Raw genomic sequence first — 11753 nt, 5'->3', positions numbered from 1 at the left:
ATGTTGCCATTTCACAAACTAATTAAGATTAATTATGTAAAATCAATGAAGCCTCTTATATTAGCACACACTCAAGAACAGAAGAAGCCTCTTACTTTATTTTTGTACATGTGTTATACCTATTTCATTTATAAAAAGAAAAAGAAAAAAAAAAAGCACAAACAAAAAGAATCCAATCTAAAGTAAAATTGCTAACAACAACTCATCTTACAATCAAAGTGTTCGAAAAAAGAAAATCAAAGCAAAACACATAAATAAGATCTAAAACATGTACTTGTTTCTATGAAATAGCAGTTGAATCGATGGAAGTCGATTGTATTCTAAATATAAATTTTATCTATGAGATTAATAGTTCGAGAATTTTACTTGAATATTATCTCATGCCGAGATTAATAGTTCGAAAAAGTATTTAATTATAGAGATAATCAAAGTCCTGTGCTCCCAATAGCTTTAGTGAGGCCAAAAGTTATTCCCATAGCCAACCATCCTCCAATCAAAACCCTAAAACAAGATCTAATCACATTTGCATGCCCCAATACTGCACCAAGCCATCCAAACCCTACCAATGCAAGGCTTGCTATACCTATCACCACCCCAATCCTAACAACATAATCCACCACAAAAGCCGCCCCGAGCAGCGGTATCACCGCCCCTACGGCAAAAGCAAAGGCTGAAGCCGCGGCGGCTTGTAATGGACTTGGCAAATCTTGTTTCTTTGCTTCAATATCACAAGTCTGCATATTTCCTGATTTGATCTCTCTTTTTAGTTGAGCCAATTCGGTGTCGTATTGTGAGTAAACAGAAACAAATTCTCCGAGAGCCATACTACATGCACCGGCAACTAAGCCGGCGATGCCGGTAAGGACCATGGTTTTAGGGTCTTTACGTACAGCTCCTACACCCATCATTAATGAAGATGTAGAAAGCAGACCATCATTTGCACCGAGCACTGCGGCTCGTAGCCACTGTGCCCTTTTGGAGTAGTCGACGACCACCTCCATTTCCTCTGATTCTGTTGTTGTTTGGTTCTCAACATCATTTTCTTTAAAAGGTTTTGTAGTTTGGTTATAAAGATTGGTCAATTCTTTAGGATCTTGCGTCGTTTGGTTATCAAGATCTTTAGTTTCTTTAAAAGAGGAGAGATGGTTAAGTTCTTGAAGGGCTGCCATAAGGAAATGAAAGATAAAAGAAAGAAGCAGAGAACTATGAGGTTTTGGATATAGAAGAGTGTGGAGGGCACACGCCCACAGAGGTTGATATTTATAATGGGAATAAATTAGCTGAGCTGTAAAATAATAAAAAATAATTAATAAAAAAAAAAGAAAATAGGTAGTTGATGTGTGGAGGATAGCGAAAGGAAGAGGCAGATCAGATCTACTTGGGAAAATAATAATCTGTTGTGTTGGATAACTATTTTACTCAAGTGGGATTTGATTGGAAAAAGGAGATAAAAAAAACACAGAATAAAGAAAACGTTCAAAGAGGAATCTAATGCTTTCACACTTATATCATACAGTGGAATTTTGCTATAGGGCAGCTAATCCTCCAATTTTTTTGATTGATTAGAAAATTCAGATAAAAATAACTACATAATAAAATAATCTCCATCGACTCACATGGGTGAAAATATATATAGTCGAAAGGACTCGAATTCCAAACATCTTATTCTTTACATTAACGAGAGAATTTTGCTAGGAACAACTGATCCTTTTACTTTAGTAGTCATTGCTATATTCCTCCACGGTAACAAATCATGGATTTTACTATGTGAATATATATATATATATATATATATATATATACTCTTTAGTTTGTTTCCATTATTTTAGGGTTTTAAAAAAGAAGTGAGAGGGTTCAACATTCTTCTAATGATAATGATCTTCTACTGATAATAATCTTCTCTCTTGGAGCTAATTTGAAAATTAAAGATTGTTCAGAGCAACGCAAACCGTGCTCGTAGAGGGCTAATTTGAAAATTAAAGATTTCTCAGAGCAATGCAATCCGTGTTCATGGAGGGTTGCTACTCATGAGCAATGCACGGATGGAACACGTTTGATGGAGAATTTGCATGAGTGCTTTCGTGCAAGAACGGTGTGAGATTCTCTTCATGTGGATAGTATTTGTAGTGATTTTCATATGTTGTCATTGAAGCAGTATGGAAACTCCTCGCTATTTGTGTATTTTGAAAACATTTCTCTCCAGTTTTCCATATAAAATATTATCTTTTTGTATAAAAATTATATTTTAAATATCATTTCTCTGTATCGTTTTCATGTTTCTTTATTTCCGTTTCCCTGGAATATAAATAAAAGATTACATCAAGTGAAGCAGCCTTCGAGTGTCCTGTGTATGAGGTTTCAATCGGATTAATTAGGAGTGTTTTTAATTTATTAATGTTTAATATTTTTAATTTGTTATTCCCCTCGTAGAATTTTCATTCGTGGCTTTTTTATATTTTTACTTTTTAAGTTTGCTATAAATGTTGATAAATTTCCCAAATATTTATTTTATTCAAGCGACAATTAAACATTAAAAAGTTGGGATGAGGCCCATTGGTTATTTTATATTTAATTTTTTTAAAGCAAAAGAGATAATTATAATTGTCCCACTTTCTTTTTCTTTTCTTTTTTTTTTTTGTAAAGATCCCAATTTTATATTTTTAGTAAAATATATATAGGCAAAAAAAAAAAATTGACATAATATACCACCAATAATATATTTACACCTGTGCAAATAATTTAAGATGAAAGAAACTCATTAATAATAATAATTTCAAACTAACTCTAACTCCAATTTCCTGTGGACCTAAATTTTGCTACCATGTTTGTTAAAGTTATCAATGGGACATATTCTCTATTATTTTGAAATTTCATATTGCTCGTATGGCCATATACACACATTGCGCACTAAGTCATGACTAGTGATAAGTATATGTACAGACTGATAATAAATTTAATAATAAATTTAGATTCAAATTCAGTTTAAATTGAACCAAACCAATACTAAACAATGTAAATCAAAGTTTTTGGATGACAAATTGAATCAATTTGAACCAGACTAGTCAGCTTGACTGGTTTGGTCTATTTTTACCATGTTAATTCAATTTTAAGCCCAAATTAAATGATAAATTTGATTCAAACTGATTAATTCGACAAATCGAACATTTACTTAAATAACTGCCTGAATCGAATTGAAATAAGTCAGTTTGATTTTCGATTCAGTTGGGCGCTAGTTTTACTCGCCCTTATATATAAGTATGCAGTTCAAACTTTTCAATTTTTATTGTGTTTTATAGTATCTATCATGCTGATCAAATTGTAAAGTAGAACATCCTCTTTACCTTGAGGTACTCCATTTGCTTCAAAATCCTTAGTATTTTCTGCATGCTGCTGCTGCTCCTGTTTTCTGCTCAACTTTTTATGTGGTTTTGAAATTCTGATTATAGATTGCTTAAGCTTACTTCTGTATTGTTATTTTGTGTATTATCGGTATTGTGATTTGTGTATTATTAGTCAGAAATACCTTTATTTGAATCAAAATACTGTATATAATCAGTTTGATATACAAGTGAGTCCATACACCGGATATAGATAAATCTTTTATATATATATTTTAAGTATTGAAAAATGAAGGATTTAAATCTGAATTTATTATTGCGTCCTAATGCACATATTACTAGTTTATGGAGGTAAGTCTTATATATTAAATTCCATTCTAGGGGAGTGGGAAATTAGCTGCTCAAGAAAATGAAAGTTATGCAAAATGGTACAGAAAGCATGAGAAAATAATTCTCATACTGGGCTTCGGGCAACTTTTCATGTAGTTCATGGATATTATGCTTTTATCCCCTGGCCTGGCCCGGCCCGGCCCATGAACATTATCGAACCCATTCATCTTTTGATCCACTAGTTGGCTGGAGTAGAATTTATCGCGTGTTTACAAAACTATAAATATCTATGGGCGAGTATCTCAGCCATCCAATTGAATCAGTATAAACCAAATAAATCAAATTACTATTTAAAAAAAGCCGACTCGACCAATTATTTTATTGCAAATCGAATTGATTGAACCAAATTTCAATTAATAATTCATTTATACAAAAAAAAAAAAGTATATTAACATCCAATATTAAAAATTAAATCATAAAATTAGTCAAACAATTCGATTCGTGAAAAAAAAAAATATTTTAGATGAATAGTCACGAAATCTAAAATGAAATGAATCAAAACGTAAAAATTAAATATTTTTGTAATAATATCCTTACAGATAGTTTTAGAACATGATGATGTTTGTTTTATTTTTATATGGCAATTTCTATAAAACAGTATAATATAGTCATAGCCAGCTTTGAACATGAAGTAGTTGTAATGTTGCTTTTCTCTTTTTTGGATTCCTCTTTTTGAGAGGATATGATTTTAGAAGCTCATTATCTCTATGATTCCTAAGAAATTGGTGGGATTAGTTGATAATCCAACATTAAAGTCAACGGTTAACTTTTGTTTTATTATTATTTTTTTTCTAATAATCTATCATTACATCATGAAAATTTGTTTACATATAATTAGTGGAACATATTTAGAAGCAAAGTCCACTTAAAATTTGCTTATAGTGGAATTGGTCATGTTCCTCTTTGTAGGTCCACTAGCATGCATGGAGATATCTAGGAACCTCTTCTCTTTGGAAAGGATAATATTTTCAGAAATAAAAATAAAGTCTTAAAAAAAGCAAAATACATAATAATAATAATATTATTATTATTATTTTCTTCTCCCCTCTTTGGTTTGCGTCTCGCAACAGAGGGTTAATGTCTCTCCTTCTTCGATCGAACTTCGGTTATTGTTTAATGAGAATAAGGTGGTAAATATTTCTCTAATTACGATAAGCCTATTTTTAGTTACCGTTTGATCAATGGAGTTCTATTTTTACGAATTAAGAAATTCAAAATTTATTATTTTTGAATTTTCTTGTTGCGTTTTGTAATTCTAGCCAATGATGCTTGTCGAGATAAGTTCGAATTCATAGTTTTATATGAATTAAACTTGATTCTAGGTTGATTTAAAGATTTAGTGGAAGGATTTTGAGAATTAAAATTTCAGTTTAGGTTTGGCGAATTTGAGATTTTTGCTTAAATCAATAAAAATTATAGAAATTGATAGTATGATTGAGGTCCTCATGAGATTTTGATCATTTTGATGTATAGTGGGTAAGTTTATGGTTAGGTTTGATTTTCCGGTTATCATATACGATGACCGTTGCTGGTCCATCAACTTTCTCGATCAGTTCAAATTTTAAACCTGCACCATGACATTACCAACAATAAAAATGCATTTAAATCTCAATCATGACTAGGAATGGAAGCGAGCGGATACTTGTGATTTGGAACTACTTACACTATATTTTTTTAAAATTTTACAATTCATATCTGTTCTAAAACCGTTTAAATATCATTTTAAGTACTCGTATCTGAACCCATTTAAAATTTTGCTACCGTTTATGTGACAATCATATTTAAAGTACCCTTTAAATGGATAGGGTATCTATATATTTTAAACTATTCAAATCCAAATTTATTTAAATTGCATTTTTACTAATAAATGGGTAAAGTATTCGTAGGTATCCATTATCAAAACTTATTTATTATAGCAGATAGCAAGCAGAGGGTACTCAAAGTCTTATGCTCGTATCATATTTGTATTTGTTACGAGTAGTAATTTTATTACTAGTATCCGTTCTAAATTCATTTATAATTATTCATATCCTCATTAAACGGATCAAATCGGAGTGAGTATCCCAAAATATCTGTCTACTTCCAACCCTAATCATGGCATCACTAGCAATAAGAATGCTTTAAAGTATTTAAAGGCATTATAAACTTTTCATCTTATTTATGTTTTTACAATGTCGAATATAAGTTATACTAAAAAAATTTTTCTTCTCACTTATTTTCAATTTACTTGGTCTTTTCGTTAATGTAAAAACTGAGAGAGAGAGATTTCGATTTTCGCCTTAAGAGTTTTTACCACTATAGTAAATTAAGGAGGGACTATCCTATTTTCAATCAATTTAAAAAAAAAAATTAAATTTTGAGTTTGATTATATGCATTTAAGAAAAAAGAAAAAAGAAAAAAGAAAAAAGAAAAAGCAAAACAGAGGTGGAGGAGTCAATTTAAAGTAGGAAGGAAAGAAGAGAGAAGCCCCATGCCCCATGTTTTACTCTGATATTCCCAAAGCCGATCTTCTTCTATCAGAATCTTGTTGACCCTTTCTCTCTGAAACCTTTAACTTTCTCTTCCATAATAATTAAACCTCAACCCTAGATATTCAATCACCCTACCCAACCACCAAAGTTGCTCTCCAACTGAGCACCTCATTTGTGGCGTCAACCATGGCGGCTCCGGCACCGACCTGGCCGTGGACTTTCTCAGCTTCTCTAACTGTAACCCTAGTTTTAACCTTAGTTTCCGTAGTTTATGGCAACTCCGAAGGAGACGCTTTGTACACCTTGAGAAGGAGCTTGTCGGATCCGGATAATGTTCTCCAGAGCTGGGATCCCACCCTCGTCAATCCGTGCACTTGGTTCCACATCACCTGTAACCAGGATAATCGCGTGACCCGAGTGTATTTAAACTCCTCCCTCTCCCTATTTCTCGCCATGCACGCTTCCCAAAACTTGATTTGGATCTATTTAGAGCTGATTTTTTTTTTCCTTTTTTACTTCTTAAATTTGATAGAATGGGTTTATATTATTTCTTTCCTTTTTAATGAGCGAGTCGTTTTGTTCATTTTCGAAGTGTCTCATGCAATTGCGGTTGGTATAGAACTTAATTTTGAATTTTTTTCTTGTGGGGTTGATTGTGTTTGTGAAATCAACGTAGCTTAGCCGTTCATTCATATTTTGAGAACTAGATGACCTCAATTAGACTTTAAATTATGGAATTTGATACTTTGGTTTTCATTTGCTGCTGCTGGGGATATTAATAGGATCACCTGTTTCTATTTCCTGTTAATTTTTTTTCCTCAAAAATTTTAGGACGAAGGGAACCAAAAAGCAAGTTTCAGTTCTAGGTTCAAATTTGTAATATAACAGTTCTAGAAACGACACTAATACTACTAAGCTGAAATACCAATTATGCCAATTAAACTATTTACGTGTTTGAATTGTGTACTTCCAACCAAAACCTTATACCTTGATTTTGTTCTCAGAGAACTTAAGTGGGATTTATTTGTTATGGGGGACTTATTTACTGTGTTCTGGTAGATATTATAGTTTCTTTTTCTTTTAAGTTTTGTTTAGATATTGTAGTTCTGGTAGATTCTTTTTATGTATAACGTAAAAACAAATTTGGGAAATATGCTTACATTATGTTAAGAGATTGAAGAAATGCTTCTAGTTCCTCTAGAGTGTATAACTTTTTCCACAAATATATGCTGGAAAATGATATAATTGTTGGAACTGGGAACTGTGATCATTGTTGTTCGTGCAACCTATCAAAATTTATTTGTATTGTGCATAGTTTAGCAGATGGAGTTGTTGCTGGTTCTTGCTATGATGGATTGCCTATCATTTTTTTTTTTTTGTTTGAAATCCTGATCAGCAATGACTTTCTGGTCTTTTAATGCATTAGTGCATTGTTATTATGAAGCAATAGGAAGCATCATGCATTCTGATTTTACTGGGTAAAGTTGCAGGCAAAAGATACTTCTTCATATGATGCTATGACTAATTAGAGGAAGATCTTGCTTTTCCTTGCTGCAGTGTGTCGTCTATCACAATTTCTAATTATAGTCCTTGCGCTTTGATTTGTGACATTTGATTTTTTTTTTTTTTTTTTATTTGATCTTTGCTGGGCTGGGTTATGATCACCTGACTCTCTGGAAGTTTGATATGTAATTTTTAATTTTATCTTATGCCTATTATAGCATTCAAAATTATCTCCTTTTTTTTCTTTTGTTAAGATCATTCGTGTTATGTGGATTGTGTTCTCATTTCTCAATCTTATATTTTGTACAGTGACTTGGGGAACTCAAACTTATCTGGACATCTAGTTCCCGAGCTTGGAAAGCTAGAGCACCTGCAATACCTGTATGTTTCTCCAGTTTGTTGTCTACCGATAGTATATGTCATTGGCAAGATTTTTATTTGCTTGTTTTTTCTTATCCAAAACTTATGACTTATTTAGGCTTATCTGTAGGTGCGATTTAGTTAGTATTGTAGATTCAGTTGCTTCTGAAATTTAGGCGTTGTATATTAACTTAGGGTCTCTTGGATTGTTCATGTTGCAGGGAACTCTATAAAAACAATATTCAAGGAAGCATACCTAATGAGCTTGGTAACTTGAAGAGCCTCATCAGCTTGGATTTGTACAACAACAACATCTCAGGGACCATTCCTCCTTCACTGGGGAAATTGAAGTCCCTTGTCTTTTTGTGAGTTTATGCAACTCTGATTAATTCATCATTAGAGTAGAGCAAGCCTTTGGTTTCTTTATTTTTCTCCTTTTGGTATTGGAGTGTTGCATTTATTTTACAAATTCATTGGCTCATTTTGAGAATAAAAATTATTTGAAATAGCTTACTCATTCAAGTTTGGCAATTTTTGTGCCGAATAACCTGTTTTCTTGTATCATTGATTAACTATGTGTCTTTCCAATATAGTTGGTTCTCACTTGGATTTTGATCAGAAATTGTTACTATAAAATTATTTGAAAAAATGTCTGATTAAAATGGCACCCTTCTGATAATTAGTTTATGTCATATTGCAAAATCAGTCTTCTCCATCTCCTCTGATTCATCTTTCTATTGGCAGGCGTCTTAATGATAACCGATTAACTGGACCAATTCCTAGGGAACTTGTTGGTATTTCAAGCCTTAAAGTTGTGTAAGTATTTCCTTCAGCATCCTCTTTACACACGCGCGCGCGCGCACACACACATTGCTTATTCATTTATGGAACTATGTCGAGTATAAGTGTTTCATCTTTCAACTAAGGTCAAGTTTTTCCACTTTTCCAGTGATGTGTCAAACAATGATTTATGTGGAACAATTCCTACCAGTGGTCCATTTGAACGTATCCCTTTGAACAAGTAGGTTTTTCTTTTATTTGCTCCTCTAGAATTGTAGATGTTATTTTTATGGTTTTTTGTATGCATGCGTTCATAAACAAATGTTCATGAATGTTACTTTTTATATGCTTACTATGAAAGTATCAGGTAGTGAATGGTAGTCCTTTTGAAGCAAAATCCTTTCCTAATTTATGGTGGCCCAGTTGTGAGGCTAAACTTGGGCTTTGTTGAATTGAGTGTTAATTTAAGTCAGTCCAGTCCAAGCGGAACCTGTGCTTTGATAGTCTCTCTGCCAGTTTTAAAGATTCTTTGATGGAATTACCAAAAAGAGAAGAAAACACCTTGATGGAGGTCCTTCCATCTCTTTTTTCCTTTTTTTGGGTGGTGAATAGTTTTAGTGGTTCTCCCCTTTTTTTGTGATGTTCAATTAGTAATGCAAAGTGCCAAGGCCCTGAAAAATCTGACAGTGCTTAAAAGAGTGAAAAATACTGGTAACGGTTGCAAGATCCAGCTCAAAAATTTTGAAGTCTGGTTTGTTACTGTCTAGTATTAGTAGGACGAAAACTTATAATGTATTATAAAGGGGATCTGCAAGTGGCTGTGCTTTAGGCATGAGAGCATTAATCTGCCGTTTTGGATCTTGCAGCTGATATTTTAGGCTTGTTTAGTGGGTCTGGTTAGTGGCTTAGTTTATGGGGTGTCAAGTATTCCAAATTTGCTTTGTTTAATTGCAGAATACAATAATTATGCATGTTTCTCAGCCTCTAACTTAGGGAAGACCATTCAAATTTCATGGTGTGATAACATATCTTGAAAGAAAGGAAAGAATGAGGTATTTTAACTCCTTGTATTCTGTCATTCTGTAGTCTCCTGGATGAGATGATGCCCAAGATCCCTAATGTGCTGGAAAATTTTAAGATCTTCCACAATGATAATAGATTTATCTCTACAATCAAATCTGGGTTTTATCTGCTTGCTCTGTATTATATTGTGGACCAGGACCACAGCTGGCAGTGCCATCTGTAGTTAAAGCTTCATCACTCCAAATTTTCAATGCAATGGATTGCCAGTTGAGGATGCAGGAAAAATTTGATTCCAGCATGGCCATTATTTTGATTTTGTCTGTCCTTGTTTGCAATGTCTGATGTTACTCTCATTGAAACTCCTGTCTGCATCCCCTTCTTTTCTTGCTCCTGGCAGCCTTGAACTTTGCTTGGAACTTTCAGATTATATCAATCAATCAACACTGACAAAACTTTAACTTAATCAGCTCCTATCTATCTATACAAGCAACTTCTACATATTGAATATGAACAACCAGGCTCTTAGATATTCTAACCTTCAATTTCAAATCAAGTGTTAAAGTGTTGGCAAATTTTTGACTATTTTCTAGTGACAGATATTGATATCAACTGTCTGAGATTTTAGTTGTACTGTGATAAACATAGCTGGTATTAAGGAAGGAATTCTGTTGTTGATGGTTTTTCGGTTAACCACACTAAGTTTCCTCTTTGCAGACCCAAGTTTTGTCAAAATTTCTGTTAGTAGTCTTAAAATATTAGTTCAGTGCTGTATCATCCGTGCAATATAATTGGCTTTGCAATGTTGAGTTGAATGGTCTTTAGCAACATGATTGTGCTATGTTATCCTTTAGATAAATGGCTTGACTGGATGTCTTTATTTTTGGTTGTCCGTTCCTTGAGTGGTTTGTAAATTGGGAGCAGATGCCACTATGAACAGGCAAGTTTGGACAATATACTCGCTATCCTTATTCTGCTTGGATTCTTATGTACCCATATGAACTATATCGAAACCGTTGCAACTTGGCAATCATTATATGTTCAAACCAGAAGCTTTTGCGAGGGATTGATAAATATTTATCTTTTATACAGATTTTTTCACATAGGGCCTTTTTTTCCCTATTTGTTTCCTTTCTCTTGTTTCATATCTATCATCATGTCCCTCTGAACATTGTGATATTTTATTGGGCATTCATATTTTGAGGATGGGTAAAATGTTCTACAAAGAGAAATCTGCTAATATGTTTTTGCAATAAAAGGAAATAATATCCTCACTTTGTTTCACTGTTGTAGCTTTGAAAATAATCCTCGACTAGAAGGTCCAGAGTTGCTGGGTTTAGCAAGTTACGATACAAATTGCACGTAAAGAGATCTTGAAGCTGTAAACTGCCCAAATTGTCTTCAATCTCGTGTACGTCAACAATTAAAATTGAAATTACATGATAGTGTAACAGGATTGGTGAAATGCAGCCTCTGGTATAAGTATTTGTAAATTGTTTGAGACCTGGTAATGCTTTAGCATTTGTAACTGCATTGTTGTGTTCTAAGATGAAAGACATGAATTTGTATTAATATAAAAGCTAGAGAAGGGTTTACCTAAATGTGGTTTTATACTCACTTCACTTGGGTCAGACGTGTCTATGCGCAGTATATATTTTCCTTTCTCACCATTTTCACTTTTCTTGGTTCTAAGTATATGGCTTAGCATCTTTGTTTGTTGATTTTGACCTATAGGCTACATAAACTATCAGATGCAACAAATGATTAATGGATGTCCAAAGTTGAAACTAAAATATGTACTTGCAAGGATGATAAAACAGGGAATTGCCAATAGAGGTGAGCATTCAGTTAGTTAATTAAAAATTTTACCAAATCAATTCAATTTCAATT

The 11753-nt window shown here is 33.0% G+C and overlaps 2 protein-coding genes across 2 annotated transcripts; one reads left to right on the top strand and one right to left on the bottom strand.

Annotated features, from left to right (window-relative positions):
* Positions 1-32: 32 nt before the first annotated feature.
* LOC105629310 (vacuolar iron transporter homolog 4) lies at positions 33-1777 on the bottom strand. Its single transcript, XM_012210876.4, has one exon. The coding sequence runs from the start codon at positions 1167-1169 to the stop codon at positions 426-428; it is 744 nt and encodes a 247-aa protein (XP_012066266.2). The 5' UTR covers positions 1170-1777; the 3' UTR covers positions 33-425.
* A 4398-nt stretch (positions 1778-6175) lies between these two features.
* Positions 6176-11464, top strand: LOC105629311 (Leucine-rich repeat (LRR) family protein). The gene is made up of 6 exons (XM_012210878.4): positions 6176-6619; positions 8013-8084; positions 8285-8428; positions 8808-8879; positions 9013-9084; positions 11157-11464. The coding sequence occupies exons 1-6, from the start codon at positions 6387-6389 to the stop codon at positions 11227-11229; spliced, it is 666 nt and encodes a 221-aa protein (XP_012066268.1). The 5' UTR covers positions 6176-6386; the 3' UTR covers positions 11230-11464.
* Positions 11465-11753: the final 289 nt, after the last annotated feature.

The sequence above is a fragment of the Jatropha curcas genome, chromosome 1 (genome assembly GCF_041381405.1).
Source record: "Jatropha curcas cultivar XTBG-Jc1 chromosome 1, XTBG_Jcur_1.0, whole genome shotgun sequence".
NCBI lineage: Eukaryota > Viridiplantae > Streptophyta > Magnoliopsida > Malpighiales > Euphorbiaceae > Jatropha > Jatropha curcas.
This window is presented reverse-complemented; position numbering and strand designations above follow the sequence as displayed.